This window comes from Temnothorax curvispinosus, unplaced genomic scaffold (assembly GCF_003070985.1).
Source record: "Temnothorax curvispinosus isolate PA1 unplaced genomic scaffold, ASM307098v1 QBEX01016033.1, whole genome shotgun sequence".
NCBI lineage: Eukaryota > Metazoa > Arthropoda > Insecta > Hymenoptera > Formicidae > Temnothorax > Temnothorax curvispinosus.
In genome coordinates, this window is record NW_020225813.1 from 230,685 (window position 1) to 253,352 (window position 22,668).

The 22,668-nt window shown below is 35.3% G+C and overlaps 1 protein-coding gene across 3 annotated transcripts in view; it reads left to right on the plus strand.

The window, feature by feature from the left end:
• The window catches only part of LOC112466298 (acetylcholine receptor subunit alpha-like), an 84,555-nt gene extending 62,582 nt beyond the window's left edge, over nucleotides 1–21,973 (plus strand). For 2 of the 3 annotated variants that reach the window (XM_025034329.1, XM_025034328.1), the window contains 12 exons: nucleotides 2,674–2,791; nucleotides 7,046–7,185; nucleotides 7,545–7,589; nucleotides 12,676–12,785; nucleotides 13,752–13,932; nucleotides 14,824–14,939; nucleotides 15,264–15,432; nucleotides 17,589–17,725; nucleotides 18,013–18,171; nucleotides 19,463–19,651; nucleotides 20,265–20,478; nucleotides 21,041–21,973. In XM_025034329.1, coding sequence (XP_024890097.1) covers nucleotides 2,740–2,791; nucleotides 7,046–7,185; nucleotides 7,545–7,589; nucleotides 12,676–12,785; nucleotides 13,752–13,932; nucleotides 14,824–14,939; nucleotides 15,264–15,432; nucleotides 17,589–17,725; nucleotides 18,013–18,171; nucleotides 19,463–19,651; nucleotides 20,265–20,478; nucleotides 21,041–21,238 — 1,710 coding nt within the window. In that variant the 5' untranslated portion in view covers nucleotides 2,674–2,739 and the 3' untranslated portion in view covers nucleotides 21,239–21,973. The remainder of the gene's footprint in view (nucleotides 1–2,673; nucleotides 2,792–7,045; nucleotides 7,186–7,544; nucleotides 7,590–12,675; nucleotides 12,786–13,751; nucleotides 13,933–14,823; nucleotides 14,940–15,263; nucleotides 15,433–17,588; nucleotides 17,726–18,012; nucleotides 18,172–19,462; nucleotides 19,652–20,264; nucleotides 20,479–21,040) is intronic. The other variant, XM_025034330.1, reaches the window with a different exon arrangement.
• Nucleotides 21,974–22,668: the final 695 nt, after the last annotated feature.

A 22,668-nucleotide genomic window follows, 5' to 3' on the forward strand; every position in this document is an offset into this window, starting at 1 on the left:
CGAGTGACAAACGCGTGAAACCGACAACAGGACGCAACGAGCGGAACTGGAATATGGCACAGGTGAAAAGGAAGAAAAATAAGGAAGAGAGAGAGAGAGAGAGAGAGAGAGAGAGAGATGTTCGCGTTGGCGTAAAAATGATCGGTAAACGGAAGCCGGACGGATAGATAGATGGATAAATATAGGAAGAGAAATATAGATGTACAACACAGAGATATATAGAAGGAGGGGAAAGAGGGGGATTCGCTTTCCACGATATAGACGACAACTTTTGCTCGCGCGCGCGTGCGCCCGGCTTTTTTGTAATTTAAAGCGCGAATCGGTTTTCTCTTCGGTTGAATCTACTTCCACCGAATGACGGATACATATGTACACGAGTGACATTGCTACAATACACACGTCAATAAACGGATAAATGAAAAAAGTCCCGCAGCATCAAGCAGCAAATCAGCGGGTACGTTTCACGTCATCGACATCGCTTGCATCACCATTGTCCTATCATCCTGATTCAACACGATGTTTCCTCGTTATCTTTTCTAACAATAAGACACGGATGAAGTTATTGGAGCCATTTGAAATTAGCTCTATAATTGAATTCTCTTGGTTGAGCAAGAATATCTATGCAAGGAAATTATGTACGATCTTCAAAATCGGATCAGATTTTGCTAATTTATAAAATATATCGTATATTTTCTATTGTTACTTTTTATTATGCTATATCTATGTTGACTTATTTTCATTCCCATTTTATTTATGGTATTCCAATGTATTATTGTCTATAAATTTAATCTTATTTACTCTTTAGTTGTTCTTATTGTTAATTTTAAATGTTTGATTAATTTATTTTGATGAAGAAGACTCGGTGTAGTCAAACCGTACTATTCTGATATTTTTATGTTTAAATTAATACACGAAGTTAATTTTCTAACAACTATTGTTGCTCGTTTATAGACCCTTTATTATATAAAAGGGTCTATTTACATATATTGTTGCAATAAATATTGTAAGATATATATTTTAATGTAGGAAAGCGCTAAAGCGATTGTATCAGTCATCAGAGAAGCGAATTGTAAACGAGAGTCGGAAGAAAATTTGAGAAATTCGTAGGTTGCGTTGACGAAATCTCGCGGCCGGTTCCGGCGAAAGATTGGAATATCCGCGCGCAAGAGGATTTATTGGAATTCGAGAGATTCGGAGATGGTTTCCGAATCGCTGGAATAATTGACGCCAGCCGTCGCGCCACCACCTGCAAAAGTATCAAAATGCAGAAAGGGTTCGACATCACGTAAATGCGAGCCTTACGACTGCCATAAATCTCCCGGCGCGAAAATTGGCGCCGATAACTGCGCGCAAAACTCCGGCCCGCTCGTAAAAACCATGAATCAAATATCTATTTCGCGCAAAGCAAACACTTTGCCGTCGAAAATTATGCGCCGTCGTTGTAATCGCGGCAGTGGGTAGTTTCAGGAAATATTAAATCGACGGTCTTTCAACGGAGATACCGCAATTGTTTCGAGTACCCATCGACCGTTATAATTTTCGCGCTTTCCCTTTTGATAATTAATTAAAAAATGAGTTGGAAGTTCATTATTTATTTGGTTTGTCAAAGAGCATTATTTGAAAAGTTTTCATTTCTACCTTTTGTTTTCCTTAGAAAATAATTGAAAAAATGCAGAATTTTTTGTATTATTAGTATTTGTTATTTAAAAAGTTGATATGTTAATATAATAATATATCAAATGAATATAGTCTCTCTCTCTCTCTCTCATTTTTTAATAAATAAAAACATCTTTGATTAATTCTCAAAGATCACGTGCGATCGCGATGACGTCCGAATTTTCGCTAAACCATTATCGTTTTCAGAAAACTGCATATCTTTGATCACCACGTATAAGTGAATACCATAGCTTATCGCGTGTTTTATCGACATGGACATATTTGAATATATCGCGAGCGCGAGCGCAAAAACGATCGTAAGTTTTCGCGATAGCCCACAATTACCTATTCATAATTCAACTCGGCCGACATTCTTCGTGTCCGTTCTTTGCGTGTGCCTTATTCGAATTCGTTTGGCGTTGTACCTTTGTAGTAAATTTACAAATTTGATTTCGCAGTTGTAATCAATACGCAATTATGTTGCATAACTAAATATTAAACCTAAGATTTTCCAATTTTTCATAAATTGCGTGATACAGCAATAATACACTTGTTTGCTGCGTTAAAAGAAGAAGTAAAAGAAATTTTAGAAATGTAACTATATAGGGCGAGGCGTGGCTCTGTGCAGGAACGATCAATTTGTAGCTGGCAGGTCCTGGTTTCAATTTCGACCCTTACCTTATATATACCTTGGTTTATAAGGGACTGATTAAAGAGTTAAAAAGTTTTAAGTGAAAGAGTACGAGGTGTACCTAATTGTAATCCGTTTCCATAAACTAATGCATACATAACAATTTAATCACTCATTACAAAATGACAGTTATTTTATTTCAGCAACTTCTCGATTTACACCTTCATATATAGATATATGTATTAATATATTATATTTATGCTCACTTTAGAACGATAATTTGTGTGAGAAAAACAATAAGAATTATATAAATGGAAAAGAAAGAACGTTGACACGAGATCTGATAACGTTTCTACGATCGACCGATCATCCTTCTTTCATTGCAGTGCAAAAACTGAGGGGTCTGGGGCGCACGAAGGCGAGAAGAAATGAGGTGGACGTGACACAATGACATGATGAAGAGCCTGGTGGGGATCATGTGGATAGTGTTGGTGCTCATATCAGGTACGTATGATCAATCTAGGAATCGAATGCCTGAGACTCATACTAATCATCCACCGATACTAATCGATGGAAAATTTCATCTTATCGCTCCTAATATCCCAATTTATCTTTCATTCCCAATCCGAAACACGTAATATGATTATCATTCATTTTCTTCTTAAAGAGTACGAATTGATAGCGTAAACAATTTTTAACTCGGCTATTCTTAACGTAATGAATAAACAGATATAAATATTTTGACAGATTGAGGTCTATAATGAATAAATTGCGAATTTGAATTCTAAATGCTAGCTCGAATTTTCAAAAAAGGAGAAATTTAACGTTTCTTTCTTTAGATCTAAAGATAAATGTTTTTGTTGAAATAGAGAATAAACTCTTTTTAGTTACTGTATTTGTTTAATTTTTTCACATCTGACATTTTCTGATTAAAAGAAACATATGTAGTTTAATTATCTTTAAAGGAATTTTTGGAATCGCTGACTACGAAAATGGGATAAACACATAAAAATTTCAAATGGAATTTAATATGACAGATGCAAAGAATAAAATATTCGCAAATACCAATGAAATTGTGTATTACGAGGTTTTTCACTGAATAAGAAAATGATATCGAAATATAAAAAATTCAAAATAGCGAATGCAAAATTCAATTTTTTTAATTCTAATGAGAATTTGTATTGAAACGATTTTTAGGATTATAAAATATAGACTCAATTTATTAAAAAAATAAAAATTATGACGAAACATATATTGATAAGAATTGTACAGTAATGTTCAAAAGTTTTCGGTCTAATATATCCGCAATTTCTTTGAAATATTAAAGATGCGAAAGTTGTATGTGTATCTTATAGCAAATATGATGAAAAATTTATATTATTAGAAGCGTTAAAATTTGAGTAATCGCCATACGAAGTGACACTGTGTATCATATCATATATATTTCATGATTAATCCGAAAACTTTTGGATCTTATTACCCAAATAATTTTTTATACATTTTATAACAAGTATTTATTACAATATTCTTTGTAAATGTTTAAACAATACTCTTTAAAATGAGTGTTCATTTGATTTTAATGACTCTATATTTATTAGACATATATTTTTTTAGATATTCTAGAACATACATGTCGTACTGCACATGAAATAGTTAAATAGATTACAAAATTAATAGATAGTGTCGGGTAATTTACAAGCCAGGTTTTCCTTTCCTAATAAATAAAAATGTTCTAATAATAAAAAAAAGAACATCTTTTTTGGCGGATATTTCTCCCCTATTTTGCGGCAAAAAAAACACGCACGAAAATGCAAAATGCATATAGGTGAATGTTATTTCTGCATACATATAGGCGAATAACGACTGTGCGCGTGATCGCAAAATCTACTTGAGGCTCGTAAAGCGTTTTCCATGTCCCGCGAGTGTGTTTGCGAGCCCGACGGCGTTATAATCCACACGAACGCGCACGTCGTTATACGCGAATACGCATTGTCGTGCATACATCTGTGCAGGTCTACGAGATGCGTACATTACCGCGGTTTGCGAGTATGGACATACACAGGTCGTCTGCGTTTACGATTGCATTTCTCCGCGTTGTTCTTGCGCACCTATGCAAGTGGAGTGTACTCTCACGAGACGGTCGTAACATCGTCGTTTCGTTTCTCTGTTTTTTTTTTACTGGGAAAAACGTGCGCGAACAGTACAGCTGAACGGAGCAAACGCGACGCGATTACAAAACCAGACCTTCAAATGCCACCCCGTTTGGAGAATTAACTACCGTTTCGAATAGTTATATGTACAATTGTCAGATAATAGTCGTGAATCGTGATATAAATAAGTAATATTGTATTTATATTAAAATACATGGATAATAATTTAAAGACTTTTGAAATTGAAAGACATTGACATAATTAACTAAAGACATTAAATTTAACAACAAGGAAAAAGTGACAACTTTGATTCAAGGTTTGTCAGCAAAAAATTACATTGTCTTTGTGTCCAATCAATCTTAAGATGCTCAAAGAGTGCGAGTCAGAGAGAGCAAAATTATTTAATTTATCTGTTACCACTTTGCTGACGTCAAAATAGAGCTGAAATATATGATTTATAACTTTGTATTAAATTGTTAATTAAATGTAACGTTAATTCACGCACAACTAATCGCATTTCACTCACAAAATTCACTTTTTCCTTGTTACTTGTTAGTATTTATATTAATTGTAATTCAGATTAGATAAATTTTTTGTGCTCAATTATCGATAACATCTTCGAAATATTTGTACGGTTTAGTATATTGTAAAATACTATTATAAAATCGAGTAAAATGTACGCACGACATGTATCTATATGCCATTAAAATGTATTAAATCACAGAAATGTATGAAATCAATAAATTGTAAATACATAAATGTGTATAAGTCGGAAACAATTTTTCATCGCGTTAGCAGATATTTTGCGCAAAATTTTAATACCGTGAAAGTTAAATCACTATAAAAGGACAACACTCCGTATAATAAAAGTTTTATCGTAGGGTCTTTGCCAATTACATGTTGTAACATTTTCAATACACGTATATAAATTTTAGCGTATCGTTGATACTAGTATTTCAAGATTACTCTGATATGTCAGGGATTAAATTAGACTAAACACGGAATATATCGGGTCCCATCATTATTGACATTTTTTCTCGCAGGCAACTTTAGTCCTTCGTCTCGCGGCTATGATCTTTCCGGCTAGTCTTGAATCCAATTTCCCGGGACTGTCTTTCAATATACGCAGCCGGAAGGACCCCCCCTGGCTCAGTTTCAAAATTAAAATTACTGGCGACGTTACGTCACGCGTTAGGAACGGGATGGTTGGGAGCTCGTAAAACGGTAATAAAACGACGCGCGAACGGAATAAATAATATAACGGCGGGCGAGCCGAATCCGTCGGCGACTCTATCGTAATGACGAAATATCGACAAGTATTCACGTCTCGTCGTACGAGCGGAAGTGTTTGTCGTCTCTACATATCCAGCGCTAATTCGTCGTTGAAGAAATGAAATTTCCTCAATCAACGCAGATGGATAAATTACAGAATTTGCAGTATAACAAATACATTCTGTACCGTAAGTCAGTGATTTGATAGATGATGTGAAAAAATTTATAATGGCGGAGAATTATGTTACTTTTTTGTCTCGTTAATCTTACAATTATTATAACAATGCAATTTCCGATAATATTTCAATACAGATTGAAGATTGGACATTATATTGTATTGAAAAATATTCAGTTATCTCTAGCCTCTTGAATGTGTTCTCATATAATGAGAGATAAAATATCGCAAACTTTTGAGACGCGAAAGAATTGAACATTAAAAAGAATTTATATAACAATATTCTTCCGGCACATTTATCCATTCACACACACATACATTCTGCGTTATCGGGATACTTACAATTAGCGAAATGTACATCTCAGGCCGCGCTTTGTGACTCCAATATTAATGGTGATTCGCAGCGTTGCACGCAGATTCAGGGGCTCAACGTTTTACTTTGAAATTGCAAATAAGTGGAGAACGATTCGGACGACGGCTGGTATATCTGGGTTCGTATCGTATATTCCAGCCTATGTGTTGGTCTTTATAATGACGGCAACACTTTATGCGCTGCCGTACGGCAAAGGGTTAAATATGCGCAAAGCGAAATATACACGGCACGCTCACACGGGCACGGATAATGGGAAAACTACGAAGCGGAATTACCGAGCTGTCCTGTTACGTGAGCAAACTATCCACGGTTGTCTCCCTTCCTTTGATATCTGCCCTCGGAGCGAAATATTTCCCGCTTTTCCTCTTCTCATCGTGTCCTTTCGGATTCCTTTGTTTTCGCTTCGTTTATCGACTATCGTCCGAATCGCGATATTAGTCCTAAATCTCGTAGAAGTAACGAAAAGTCATATTAAAGTGAAAAAAAAATACAATGAAGCTACAATAGATCGTAAATGGAAAATCCATTTAAATTAATTCGTAAAATAAAAGTAAATTATTTTCGGACTTATATAGTAATAATTTATACAATGATATATCATTGTATGACATAGTGTACATAAGTTTGACATTACATACATTTCGATTCAGTTTGCTGTTAATCTAACTTTAAGCCTACCGCTATACCTATAAAGACAATAAGCATTGTAACGTGTGGAAATTTAGTTTAGTGCGATAAGTTTCCCATTTGGGCGACGATTTTAGGACACGTTTCTCCTGTATTTCCAGGATGCTCAGGAAATCCAGACGCGAAGCGATTATACGACGATCTCTTGTCGAATTACAACAAGCTGGTTCGTCCAGTGGTCAACGTCACAGACGCCCTCACCGTTAAAATAAAGCTCAAGCTTTCGCAGCTCATCGATGTGGTAAGCAATTGTATTCTCACGATCATACTGCTCGTATACAACAATGTGAAAACCAAGCAAACAAAAATTACGGATTCAAATATTAATATTAGATATTTTTGTACGTTAATATTTTGATGTCAAATTTTGAAGCTAACTATTGTTAATGCCATTATCCGAAGGCGAATTTTAACGCGTACTTTATATTCCGTAATGATAAAAATTGTTATAGCAGATCCCGTTGACGCGTACATATACAGAGTCCGTTTTTTAATCATCTCGGAAGAGCTTGAGATAAATTAGCTCATAAAGGAATGTTGCGATATATTTTCAGAGCAGGGGGGAAAGCGATGTATTCTCACAAAATTATTCTCTTGCAGAATTTGAAGAATCAGATCATGACGACGAACCTCTGGGTCGAGCAGGTAATATATCCTAAAAGATTACGTAACGTAGGAATTAAAGAAGAGGTAAATCAGGGAATTTTTAATGAGATATTTATTAAGTAATACTGAACGATGTTAGAGTAACATTCGTAACGAATCGTAACAATTTCCGATTACGTAAGGCCGCTTCGAGGTCCGCTGAAACTTGCATTGTTGGCCGTCGTCCACGTGGAAAGTAAATGTTCGGCCTGTCGATGACACGTTTTAGCACGTGTCTACATATGCAGGCGCGCGCGCGCGCGCGGATTTTCGTACGCATGCAGAAACGAAGATCGGACAGAAGCTTCCGCCCGGAGAAGCCAGAAAATAACTCCGGTGAACCGTGCAACCCACTTTCAAATGCTGGATTACGTAAGATAGATAGATTCGCCCCATGTGCGCGACCGTTTTTCCGATTTCTAGGATATATAGCGGGCACGAAATAGATTCGTGCAATAAATACGCGCGACTCGCGACGGAAAATCGGGCCATTAAGAAGCAGATACCTCATAACACGATTACAGGGTGTTGCTTGATAAATCTTCTAAACACACTTAAGGCTCTTGTTGTGAGATCAACGAGAATAAAAATACATTTATATGTGTTTTATAATATCGTTATATATTGATTCCTCCGGTTGTAGTATCTTTAAAGAAATTGTATTTTTTTCTCGGTACGTCGGGATTTATTTCTTGACTTCGTCTGCATAACTTTTTTGTACGCGCATTGTAGATTTTATTATCGTATTTCTCTTGTCAGATATTTGTACATATAAAGTTTTAATTATTGTTATTCCATCGTTGCAAACAATCAAAAAATAAAATGGAATGGTTGGCGAGGTCGGTAATAGAAATCAAATCAGAATAAATTGAAATTTATATCAAAGTATTGAGATTGAAACGCTCCAATTTTATTACAAATTTTGATTTATCCTGACTTTATTTCAGGTCCTCATGAATTGCACATATGCATTAGCACTTACATGTCTCATTCGTTTCATTATTAAGTCTTTGTTCGCAAATTGTTAAAAATAAATTAAAATTAAATTAGGAAGGAAAGAAGTAGCATAATTATGTTCGTCGATCTTTGTTTTATTGATAAAACTAAATTCTATACATATATAGATGATTAAATTTCACAAATTGGGAATCCACGTATCTCTATATTTGGCAATTTCTATCAGTTCATTATTCGTGTCGTTCGTGGAAATCCCGTTGGTATAATATGAAAAGACACCATGACCAAATATTAATGTTACACGGTAAACCAGACATATCGTCGTCAATGCTCGCGCATACATAGTTCGGAGAGTTACGGACGAGCGTCATGCCACCCGAAAGTTCGGGATGTCCACTGCATCACGCATCAATGTTATCGCAAAGTTTGCGTATGAAAATGTTAATTTCGCCGCGATCATCGACGGGATTAATCGGATCGTATTGTTGGTAGCAAGTTGGCCGAAAATATCCGCGTTGTGAATAAATTGTCTGGCGGCGATTTTTCAAATTAAACTTTTTAAATTAAACTTTGTAATAATTGTAATTTCTGTAATATATTATTGACTTGTGGCAACCTCATCCTCACTGATCTGCGGTGGTAAATTTAATAAAACTTATCGTGCCATGTTTGTTACAGTATATATATTTTAATTGCATTAAAATCAGAATCGCAATTAACATACATTTAATTACTACGTAAAATCGAAATCGCAATTATGCGCATACATTTAATTACTACGAAAAAATGACGCGTTAGAGTCCAATGGAGGATCAATAGAAAATTTAACATATTGCGAACAAACATTTGATCCATTCTGTGGTTAAATTTAATTCCCTGCTTTAAAGCGTGTCGGAGTAGCAAATGGATTATGTGGATTACGCTATTTCGCGATGAATATTTAATAAATTACCTCGCAGAGTGCGCACCGCTCGCTATTTAACTAACCGTTACCTTTGGTTCGGTTAAACACGGCCAAATTTCGCAGAATATAGTCATGTTCAACTGTATGCCGGCATAATATTCTATCTGGCAAATATAGCGATGCGTAAACGAAGAGAGACTTCGGCTTCGAGCTAATATTCAACATGCCCCCACGCATAAAGGTTGTGTCCACGCCCGAAGGAAGCGCATTTCCGGCGCTCCATCGTTCTTGGACGTTCCGTTGACATAAGTAGAAAATTGATAGTAATCAAGTAATCAAAGCAATCGTGTATTTATTAAGGTTAATTTAGCTTTTACGTTTAATTAGTTTACTCAGAAATTTTACAAAGCGACCGCAATAAATGTAAAAGATATTCATTGGTTTCTTAAATTCTTTCAGAAAATATCTTTCAACAAAAAGACGCCGATAGTTTTTGAATAATTGGTTGAAAATAGAATTCTTGTTTAAATAATCTTTGTTATTTGTAAAAAAAGTTAAGAGCAATATTACATTGAATGGATTATTTATTTTAACAGGATTTTAATTTAAAGCATAATTGCAGAAATGTAAGATATTGTAATTTTAAAAACTTCCAAGAGCGATGACTATCTCAGCACTTTTATCGAGAAAAAATTGACTTCAAATTTATCTTCAAAAATTCACTGCAAAAGTTTTGATCCATTTATCTTAAGATATTCTTTATAAAAGTTGAATATCGTCGACAAAGATTACTTATTCCTGAATACGCAGTGCGTCACTATACAATATTAATCCTACACATTTTTTAGTCTTATTACGAAATTCTGAGAGAAAAACACAAGCTTCGTATTATTTATGGAATCGAATAGATCACCGGCATAGAAATTTTTCAATAAAACGCGCAATTTTAAGCGAGAATGAATGAATGAACAAGAAGAAGAAGAAGTTCGTTGCACCGCATGCAAATCTGCGCGTTTCAGCCTTACAACTCTCAATGAGGAAAGTTGCAAAATATTGCCTCTGTGCACGGTTTGTCCCCGTGAAGTAGCTTCAGCGTCATCTCCCGATCCTTTGTCGCTAGACCAATTTTAAATCCATGAATTAGCGATAGATAAATTCATGGAATACTCGCGGCGAAAAGTGTGTGCACCGCGTTCATGTGCAACGAAGAAACATAAAACACGCGAATAGTTTTATGGTATTTTGTTCAATGCGATAATACATCATTTCCTTTCTATTCCGAACGACGATTTTTCACAATGATTTATTCAATCATCGATATTTACGACATTGTTCTGGCATGCAAAAATATGAGTTTGTTCCCGACGGGAACGAAAAAGAGAATATAATATGAAAGAAAAGTTTTGTTCGAAAAACTACATCACTTCCTACGCAACGCAAAGTTATAATAATAATAGCATGACATAATGTCAAGTTGTACTTGTCAATTTAAGAGATTAGGCCACTGTAAAGAGTCGAAAAAATAGACTAATTTGAAGATGCTCTTTTTGAATTAGAAAGAAAGAAATGTGAGCATTTGCATATTCTATTATTAAAAATGTATATTATTAATTATAATTATTATAATATTTTATAGAGCAAAATGAAAAATATCAAAGTTACTTACCTATCTTGTGTAAATGACATTTTTAGAAAATAATGAAATAGTGGCTTTAATTGAGCTTAGACTAATAATCTGGAAAATTAAAAAGTCAAAATTTTTTCTTATTTTTTACATTGAGCTATTTGTTGTTTACTTATAGAAAAAATTGAGATTTGTTGAAATAACAAAATAGCATGCTTTTAACTTGTGGGACTTTTCACAAGTTGTTAAAACAAAAGAAAAAGATGACCATATTATCTCGTCAAAAAAAGACTAAATTTTATCGAAAAAACCGTTACATTTAGGTAGAGAATGTGTATCTGAGAATATGCGTAATGAATCTGAAAGAATTGTTTTAATTATCAGGGACACCATTCATACCATTTTGTAAATTTGAAACAGTTTTGAGGAAAACGTTACTTATCAATCTAATTGCATCAATTAATCTAATAACTGACTTTCTAATTGCAATATCTAATGTATACCAATCACTAACAGAGGAACATATAATAATTACATTCGCTCCAAGATGGAAATCGTAGAATCGATTCTATTTCATCTGCGTTCAATCAAAAGCAGAGCAATCAATACTGCGTCGGAGAAGATGACCAGCGCGATTTCCTGATCAACGAATAAATAACTGAAGAAAAAGTCCATCAAGACCTCACGTATGAACGTATTGGTTCATGGATATAATTATTATTGTTATCAGTTATTCTTGTTCCAAGATTTCCGCATTTCCGCATTAGACTCGAGCATTAAAGTAACAGACATTATGAAAGACGTTATTTTTGACGGACATCATTATCCCAGTTATATACGACCGTTAATCTATTGAAAATTCGCACAATAGACAAGACGAATGAAATGCGGTTTTTGTATGTAATATATTGAAAGTGCAAAAAAAGGACCAACAAACAATTCGAAATTTTGCAATAGTGCAGTTTATTCATTGCATTCTCATCTTTGTTAAAAACGTTTTTCAATTTCTATTAATAATTCGAAATATTTAAACTAAAAATTTCATAAGTTTTTTTAGGAAAGTAAGAAAATTATTACATGAACAGTTTGGTATAGTAGTGTGCTAGACCAATTTATATCCGTAACTACGACTATATAATTATTGCTAAAATGTTCTAGCATGTGCTAAATTTGACGAACGTGACAGCATGTGATTGTTCGTATTTATCTCGATTATTTATTTATCTTAAATATTTACTTCGATTAGAAACGAGAATATCACGTATCACGAATGATCGACATTTCGGGCGCAACATTTCGGGAGTTTATCCGGAATTGTGGCAACGATAATACACTGCTCTCGAAAAATACGCTCGCAAACTCCGACAGTGACGATGCTGTGTGTTGCGAATTGCATTCAGTTTGGAGAAGAACGCCAGTAATAGGAAAAAGATTGTATTCGAGATTCTATTAAGAAAACGCGACAAAAGAATACGTTATTTTTCAAATTTCTACAGTGGCCTAATCCCTCGAAAAACGTAAAGCAACATGATAAGCAAAAGTGACAAAATGACAAGAAGGGTAGTATATACGATAACGTTACGTCGATTCTGTGTTCGCAGGCATGGTATGATTACAAATTAAAATGGGATCCGAAGGAGTACGGTGGAGTGGAAATGCTGCATGTGCCGTCAGATCACATATGGAGGCCCGATATAGTTTTATACAACAAGTAAGATTGATCGTTAACGACGATTAGATTTGCCATCTTTCCGTTCTTTTTTTTTAATATACACACACCGTTAGTGTTAAAATATTATTGATTTGAATAAATTACTGATTAAAAGACGCGGTAATCTCGCGCTTACAATATAAAATGTGTCAGATAAAAGCACGTGGGGCAATTATTCTCATCACTTTAAGATAAAAAACTTTTTATATGTTTATTAAGAAACATTGAAGATTAAAATTATTAAGTATAGTAGAACTTATTTTTTCAAAAATAAATCAGCTGTCTTCTGAAGAATAAAATGTATGTTGAGTGACAAATTATACAAAATGTTCAAAAAGATTGAGACTAAAATAGAGTATGTTAAATTTGTTAAGTAGATTGTAAAAATTTCTGTGCAACCATGTCTAAAAATGCTTTAGTAAAGACTTATCAATGATTCAATGGTAAAACTATTCTTATACAACTGCTAAACGACTCGTTGCCTCAGAAAAATAATTGTCATTTATATTTATAGTTATCTTGATCTCTGTACCGTTTTATTTATTCAGGATCACAAGAATCTGTATTCTTTATATTTATTTAGGGTTAAAAGACAGTACAACGTTGAATAAATAAAAAAGGTCAGGAGGGGTTATGAAACTCATGAGAACAGTTTCGCCCCTGAATCATTGATCTCTTATAATTCTTTGATAAAGCATTGTTGTATACCTATGGACGTTCATATTACCTTCTTTTATCTATAGTTTAGATATCAATTTGACGTCTTTCGATATCAATTTGATCCCAATATTTTTTGTACAACATATACCGCAAACCCGTAAAAAAAGTTATTATATGTTACTCTGTACCGGAATGATAGGCTTTCAAACAAAACATAATTTGGACTCAATTACTTGTATATTTTTTTAGTGAGATTATTTTCTTCCGCGAAATATGGGAATATAAAAGAATTTACGTTTAACACAGCGCCGACGGTAACTTCGAGGTGACGCTGGCGACGAAGGCGACCCTCAACTACACGGGTAGGGTCGAATGGAAGCCGCCGGCGATTTATAAGTCTTCCTGCGAGATCGACGTCGAATATTTTCCCTTCGACGAGCAGACGTGCGTGATGAAATTCGGCTCGTGGACTTACGACGGCTTCCAGGTGAGAATCGCCTATACTTATCTCGCGGATGTTTCGGAAACTTTCCTCTAACGTTTCCTTCTCCAAACACGTGACCGATCGATTTAATAGTCGCAGGAAAGCCATTTGCCTCTATTCGTGAGTTAAAAAGAGAGTTGACAATTACATACGTAAAAAGACAAACATATACATATATAGAAAGACATTGTATTGTACGTAGAAGTGTACAGCTGCCAAGGATATTTATATATATCATATTTCTCCAATCATTTTTCTTCTTCACGAATCGAAAGTCTGAAATAATTAGAACTTTTCCTTTTGCGAGATGCGTTATTCCTAGATAACGAATGTAATCCATCTCGAGGACTCAAAGAATTCAATTCCTGTTGATGTAACAGGAAGATCTCGCAAGGCTCTTGTTAGAGCAATCATAAATATTCTGAGAGCGACTTTCGTGGCATGTTACGACGAGAGGAGTATTATTGTCCCCGGTCGTTAGACACCGCGCGGTGAAAGATCGTATATATAGCTTGTTATCTTATTTTCTCGAGTAAAATGTCGCTTGTTAGAAGTGCAATCGAGTATAAATGGCGGCTGGACGGAATTGAACTTGAACTAAAAGAGATGAAAGGTGAGACGAATTGACTGACCTAATTATTAGGTATTTAATGTTTGAAGAGCACGCGCTCTCGTTTTATATAATATAATAATACAATCTATCTCTGCTTATGCTAAGGCTTTTACAGATTGTAATTAGTTGTTCTGATTTAACTTTAAATATTTCGTTGATATAGTACGTGTGGACTTTCTCATGATGATATAGAAAAAGATCGGGCATAAGTATCGATTGATTGGACGTTAAGCAGCGCGATATCAACAATGCATTGTAAAATTTAGTAATTTACTGTTAAGGTCGATCTTAGACACATCGACGAGGTCCGAGGCAGCAATGTCGTCGACATCGGCGTCGATCTGTCGGAGTTTTATACTTCCGTCGAGTGGGATATACTAGAAGTCCCTGCTGTGAGGTACATATACACGCTTTAATAATTTTGTAAACCTCTCTCAGATCAATAATTTGTGTTTGGTTTCCTATACGGAATGGTTTTCTGCGAATCCAACGATTTCATTTAACAAATTGGAAAGATATTTATGACGACGTAGACTGACTTTTCCCGTACTTCGAGCGATTTAATTAAGCATTAATAATAACTTTATTAATAATCAGCATTAATGTAGATAACTTCAATTTTTATTTCGAATCGAAGGAAGGTTGCGAAAATATGCATGAGACGCTTTTAATACTATTATAATCGATCGTTGAGCGAAGTACGTGAATGTGCAAATTGCAGAAACGAAAAGTTTTACACGTGTTGTGACGAGCCTTACCTCGACATCACTTTCAACATCACCATGAGACGGAAGACTCTATTCTACACCGTTAACCTCATAATACCCTGCATGGGGATATCATTCCTCACGGTGTTGGTGTTTTACTTGCCAAGCGACAGTGGAGAGAAGGTAATTAATTCATATTTTTTTCATTTTATTTTATGTGCTGTGTGATCCAGTAATACGCCTTAGGTATATAATATTTATTTCATCTTTTTTTTGTATTGAGAAAATTGTTCGTCTTATTCCTTCAGGCCTAAAATTTCATAGAAATTAGACATTTATTCCAGAAACGAGGCTAAATATAGTTTTGGAAACGCAAGACTTTTATGTTTTGTAGATTAAATCAGAGTAAAAAATATAGAAAATAGAATGTAATCGTTTGAGTTTCGTTTTTATATACTTCTGAATATTTTAGGAGAATAATTAGAAGTGAATCTTCATATATATACTCGAAAATTTTATCAAATTAAGTCAGATTGAAACTTTAATCTAGTAAGCGATTAATTAAAAATTCAAAGTTTTTTTTTATTAGAAATTTAATTTTCTGTCGATATGTTATGTAACAGAATTTGACAACGGAAAAAAATTAAAATTTGAATTGAATTATAATAACATGATTAGTTTACGATTAGATTAAATGAGAAAATATAAAATTGCGCTATTGCAGCCTGATATATTTAATCTCTTCGCAAATATTACAAGTGTGTGTGTTTTTAAAGAAGTTTAGATATTTAATCACAGATAAAAATTAGTCAGGGACAAAAAATAATTTTTAAAGCGCAAAGATTTTATTCGATTAGATAAGATTAGAATGATACAATTCGTGATTAGATTAGATCAAGATAAAACTTACTCCGTAGTTTAATACATTCGATTTTTTCTCAATATATTATGTGTTTAAAGACTTTTAGATATTTCTTAGGGACGCAAAGCAGAGAGATTAATCCTCCATTAAATCGAAATAACTCGCGACCGACCTTATCAGAATAGAACGGTATAGTTCGCGCGCCACTACAATTTTATTCACGATCGACCTTATTGTCTCGATATCGCGTTTATACACCTTCGGGGACTTTGTTTCAGCGTCGTAGTTGGAAATTAATTTTGCAGTCGCAAAGATTTGGCTCGATTAGATCGGAATATTGGAATATGGCACAGCTAGCGCGGCCAATTACGATTTAATCCGAGACGACCTTTTCGCGTCGATGTTACATCTTTAAGCGTGTCGTAAGTCCGTAAGGTACACTCGACCTCGAGCACCAATATCCACTTACCGGCTACATAATTCAGACCTATTTTTCCACTTTGTCACCGCGAAAGGTGTACCGAGTTGTTCTCCACGGCGGATAAGCAAGCAAGAAAAAAGGGAAGGAAGGTCAAACGTCAGGGTGCCGGTCGTTTAGCAATCGGCGAGAATACGTAACGAGAGAAACTACGGGGAAAGAAAGAGGACTCGGGTGAAGCGGCTGTAATGCGTCTTGCAACGTGCTCGGCAGAATCAATTGCGAGAGGACTGAGAGACAAACCCCTTTCCAATCGGTCCCGATGCACTTTTAAGGTGTAACTCGTGTGCGTTTGTAGCCGTATAAATTTGCGGTCGAAAGCTCGTTCCGTACATTATGAAAAGAAATAGAAACATAGTGATAAAATTAAAATTACGCTTTAAAACGGTTTAACCTTGTTTCCCTCCTAACGCAATATTCTCAAGGTATTAATTTTCGATGAAATTATTAACTTGTAAATCTTCTTTCTAACGTTACAAATAAAGCAATTCGAAACATTGCAATTGCAATACAATTATATAATCGTTTATAAATAAAAGAAATAAGACTTTGGGCTCTCAAAATCATTTATAGGTATTCGGAATAATACATGAGCTTCTTAGAAGCTAAACTGATCAACTTTATGGAATAAAAAGTAAAGAAAAAATTGATAAAGTTGTAAATTAATTTATTGAGTCCGATACCAAAATCATTTATAAAAAGTGAAGTTAATTAGTTTGGTTTTATTTCACTGACTTATTTTACTTATTAATTAGTTTGGTTTCTGAGAGACTTATATCTAAGAAATCAAGAATAAAATAAAAATTTAGATTATTTTACATCAGTTTATATGTGTGTGTGTGTGTGTGTATGTGTAATCTAATTTAATATTCAGGAACATACCCAAGAGAGTATAATTTATATCTCTGCATCATTCTCGTAGCACATTCTTGTCGCGTTTTCGCGATTTAAATAATGTATCGCAAGGTTAAGACTTTTTTTCTCTCGTTTCTGCCGTAGGTCAGCTTGTCCATCTCGATTCTATTGTCACTGACTGTGTTCTTCCTCTTGCTGGCCGAGATTATCCCGCCTACGTCGCTCGTGGTACCGCTTCTTGGTAAATTCGTCCTCTTCACTATGATCCTCGACACCTTCAGGTACGGTAAACAAAAATAGTCGCGAATGCAGAAGACACTTGTAATAAGTGCGTACATCGAACGTTAATTTTAAGTTAAATGGCACATTCGCTTTAATACTAATCGAATAAAACTCAGATTTTTTTTAACGCTGGTCTTTCGCCAATGTGCTATTCCTGATGTTTTATTATTCCGTCTGTCGAAAAACATGTGCCACTTTAATTTAAAGCTAGTACAATTACCGGAATAACTATCGCGGTCCGCATATCTTTTTGCATCTCCTGGCATCTTTCTTTCGTGCATTGCAGCATATGCGTAACAGTGGTGGTCCTGAATGTGCACTTCCGTTCGCCGCAGACCCACGTAATGTCGCCGTGGGTCCGACGCGTGTTCATCCACGTTCTGCCGAGGCTGCTGGTAATGCGCAGGTATAATACGCCATCGCAGCGAACCGATTACGATTCCAGGCAAGATATATTCTTCTGGCATTTGTGGCCCGGTCATTGGAACCACGCCAGAGCGAGCATTAGAGCACTCATTATAGTGTTTCCCGTGCACGTGACGTTAGTGTCGCGTCATACCTGCAAGCATTTAGCACCACGTACGGTGCATCACTTCTGCATCGCGCTGCATCGTGAGTGATGTGTCCGCCTATCGTTAGTCGCATCTCTTCCCGCTATGTATATTTATTTGTCATACAAATAAAATTTCCTGATTCCCGGCGAGACGTCGCTTGACATTCTCGCGCTCGACTCGACGATCGGGACGATCATTTTATTTTTCACCAGAGATCGCGCATAAAAAACTGTACTACATTTAAATGCCGCATCTCTGTGAAAAGAGTATGTAGAGTATTACTTTTAAATTCATATCATTATAAAATTAAACTATCTAGAATCTAGAATTAGGTTAAAGCTTTTTCTGATGGCACAAAAGTGGCGAAATTGAACGTCGATAATGTTCGATAAATGTGCACTTTTATTCAGGAATTTTATTTTATGATGCGTAACATTTTTTTACGCCGCGCGACGCCATTATACGTTACATACTTGTACAACGCGCAATATTGAACGCAATAATGCTTTGTTGATGCGTCAAATTGGGCATTATCGCATAGCCACACACTAACTTTACATCGAATTTGCAAACGCTCCTCATCATTCGAATATATATGCATTACTCGAATATACATACATCTCGAAACACCCGCAACTATGCCAAACTAAAAGTTAGGAGCATGTGTAGTCACGATCTCGTTACAGTACGGTACGAGTATCGTAAACCAGCTGACTTTACGGAGCAATAAATTATTCATTGCTGCACACCAAGCTTAAAGCCATTATAATACGGGCAATCAGTGGATTCTATAATATTAGTTCTTCAGTTACTCGTAGAAGAACGTCGGCTTCGGAACTATGGATAAAAAAAAAATCATTCGTGCGATCGTAGTAACTAGTCAATCTCTGACTATCAGGAATTTTTAAAAATAATAATAGATCAAGGATCGAAAAATTGAAAACAAAGAAGATAAAAAGGGATGACGAACCAAGCAAAGTGTACGTGCTAAGAATGTATTACAAATTTAAATAAATAATGTGACGGGAATTTTTAAAGTGTGCAAGATATTACATACGATCGCACGAATCTCAGCGTGTTCGCGGACGTGCTTTCATAGTTCCGGAATCGGATTGGGGAGACAAAATTGAGTCTCCATGTCGGATAACTCGGATAAACTATATTGTGTTTTTACCACTTTAGGCCGCAGTACCAGCTAGATAAGCATGGGCGTAGCATGGGCGGGCATCATGGTCATCGCGTGATGGTCAGAACATGCAACGGTCTCGAACTGCGAGACCCATCACTGTTCGTCGAGTCCTCGGCCTCGGAGCTGGTCGAGTCCTCCGTGCTCTTTCCTAGTGTCGACTCACGGGACGAGCTGCATCCTCGGTGCGTGTCGCCAAGATTACTCTTGGAACGCTCCAAATAATACATATGTATTATTTGGTGTATTATATGGTTTAAAATATAATGTGTAATTTATTTAATTATTATAATTTCACGAGCTTTACATATGATACGCATTATATATCGCATCATTTTATTGTACGTTTTGATACACCTGATAAAACATATCTTACAAGTTAGATAAAGATTATACACAAAACTGAAGCCATAGATTTTGCAAAATTTGAGTTATTGTACAAGTAATTGTGTCGGTGATATAAAATTCTTGAATATAAGCTTAATATTTACAACACATGAATGATTTTACTGACATATTTTGTGAGAAATCAGTACTAGAAATAGTATAATAGTAAATATAAAAAATTAAATCTCAAAAAATTCAAAATATCAAAATGACGTTAGCATAATAAATATATTCTCATTTTCATTTGTTGTATAATTAATTACTTTTAATTGTCCTGAAATTTCTATCTGGATGTTTTTGCGCAACGTCTTATATTTCCTCAATTTATTTTTTTTAATTTCTAGACTATATATATATCTATATATATCCGTGGTTATCTCTTGTTTTGCGACTTATGCATTGTCTGCTTAGGGAGTTGGAAGCAGTAAATTTAGGAAGCACGTGCCGTATCCACGGTTCGCCAGCGGCAACGGCCGCGCCGCCGCCGCAGCTTCCAACAGAGGAGAGCGTCGACGCTCTCTGCAACACGCTTCACCATTGGCATCACTGCCCAGAACTATACAAGGCCATAGAAGGCATTCGCTTCATCGCCGATCATACGAAGAGAGAAGAGGATTCTACTAGAGTAATTATGTTTTTGCACAATTGAGATAACAATGCAGCATTCCGAGATATACAAAATGTAACATACACTATCCAGAAGATCTTTATAAGATGTCTAAGAAAAATTAGGAAATCCAAAGAAATCCAAAATTTATCAATTTTCTGGATCTTTTTACGATGTTCAGATATCCTTTAGGCTTTTATCATATATTTTTTATTTAACAAACATTGATTTGTTAAATCAAGTTTTGATCAAGATGTGATTGAAGTTTAAATCAAGTCAAAAGTCAAGTTTTTCACTTTAGCGAAATTAAATCGGTTCAAATTGTTTCAAATTAAAATATTCAAATAACTGCATCTTTTTGTAAAATATGAAACGTGGGTAATATTTTCGAATAAAAATATGGTAATTTCAGCCCTAAAATGTCAGGACATTTTAATACATTTCGGAATAGCGGCAATTTTATTGCAATTCTCAATAGAATCTTTTTTCCGCGTGTCCGCATAAATCTGCCGCTTCGCGTAACTGTAGAAAACAATGCAATGCTTTACATTTCTTATCGTCACCGACGACTCGATCGTAGGTCAAGGAGGATTGGAAGTACGTCGCGATGGTGCTCGACAGACTATTCCTCTGGATCTTTACGTTAGCCGTAGTCGTCGGCACGGCCGGGATTATCCTGCAGGCGCCGACCTTGTACGACGATCGCATCCCCATCGACGTACGGCTCTCCGAAATCGCCTCCACCACTGCCAAGCCACACATCGTCACGCCCCTCTGAGGGACAATTACTAATTGCATTAATGACGCGCGCGTAAAACACGTATACAAACATATACATAACAACCTATTACTACTATTACTACATCGACACAGGCGACAAGCGAAACGTATTAACGTCCGAAAGACTGAAGCCTCGCCAGGTCTTCGACTTTTGCATGAGTGCGTGTCGTTCGACTTTGCGCATTTGCGCCGCTGCCGAACGGAGAATTCTTATTATTATTGACCCACTAACTGTCGGACTTTTATGTTTTATTTTTAACCGACGATATAAGAAAATTATTAATGGCCAATTGATGATATAAGAAATAAAGAGTCGCTGGTTCACAAATGAGGACGGTGACAGTTAATGGGTTAAGGCGATGCGTATTCCTCACTTCTCTGTTTCGCGCAACACACAGGACATTTGTTAATTAAAAAAAATTCTGCAACCCCATATGTGAGACAATTAGAATAGCTAATTTATTTTATTGTAAATTCTCAATTTTTAAAATTCGAGAGCAGATTGATTTTTTAGCAGTCCCACTTCCGAATTTCTTCCTTTTCGATTATTAAAAACTGTCAAATTGCTGATGTTTATAATGAAATAAGCGAAATACGCTTACATGTTAATTAATTATGGCCTATAGGGGGTAAAGCGATTCGTAATCACGCGTTGATTTTGTTGTCTTACTAAGAATTCCCGAGCCACAGTGGGAGATATGAGCTTCCCGCGCACAGAAGGTGATAAAGGAAAGAGTAACGCGACGAAGAATATGTCTCAACCATTTGCACGCTGATTCCGTGTAGCACATGGACGGTGTAAGAAGTTCACATGTAGGTAATACAATCCGATGAACGCGAGATAGATCTTCCTATTTCTCGAATTAAATCGAAGGAAAATTGAGCTTATCGTGCGAATCGATAAAACGTGCAATTATAAAGTGAAATAAAAATTGGCTGGTTTTAAAAAAGATCTAAGCGAGGATATATATTTACGACACAGAATTTACAGCCTTGCATTGGTTTGTATATCTTCGTCTAGATTTATGCAATTATTTTCTGTTTAATCCAATTTATATCTTATTTTTTTAAAAATGTGTTTGAAATCTAAACTTTATCAAAATACGTTTATCTGTTGCTGATCAAGTTAATTGCCTAAAAAAATGGATTGTTTAAGATACCTAATACTATTTTTATTGCACGTACAAAATAAGTTTGAGTAATAAGAAGAGCTCACTTATCATCATCGGATTCAAATGCGGCCTGTTTCGCGACTAGGAAAATATAAAGTTTAATAAAAGAAATGAATATATAGTAGGTAAAATGGAGGATAAAACACGTATATACTGTAGAATTAATTCAGAAAGATCTTAACACAGTGCGATTTCGTGCCAGTTGCGTTTGTAGAAACGCGACGACATCCATGTCAACATCACCCTATCCCCTGTC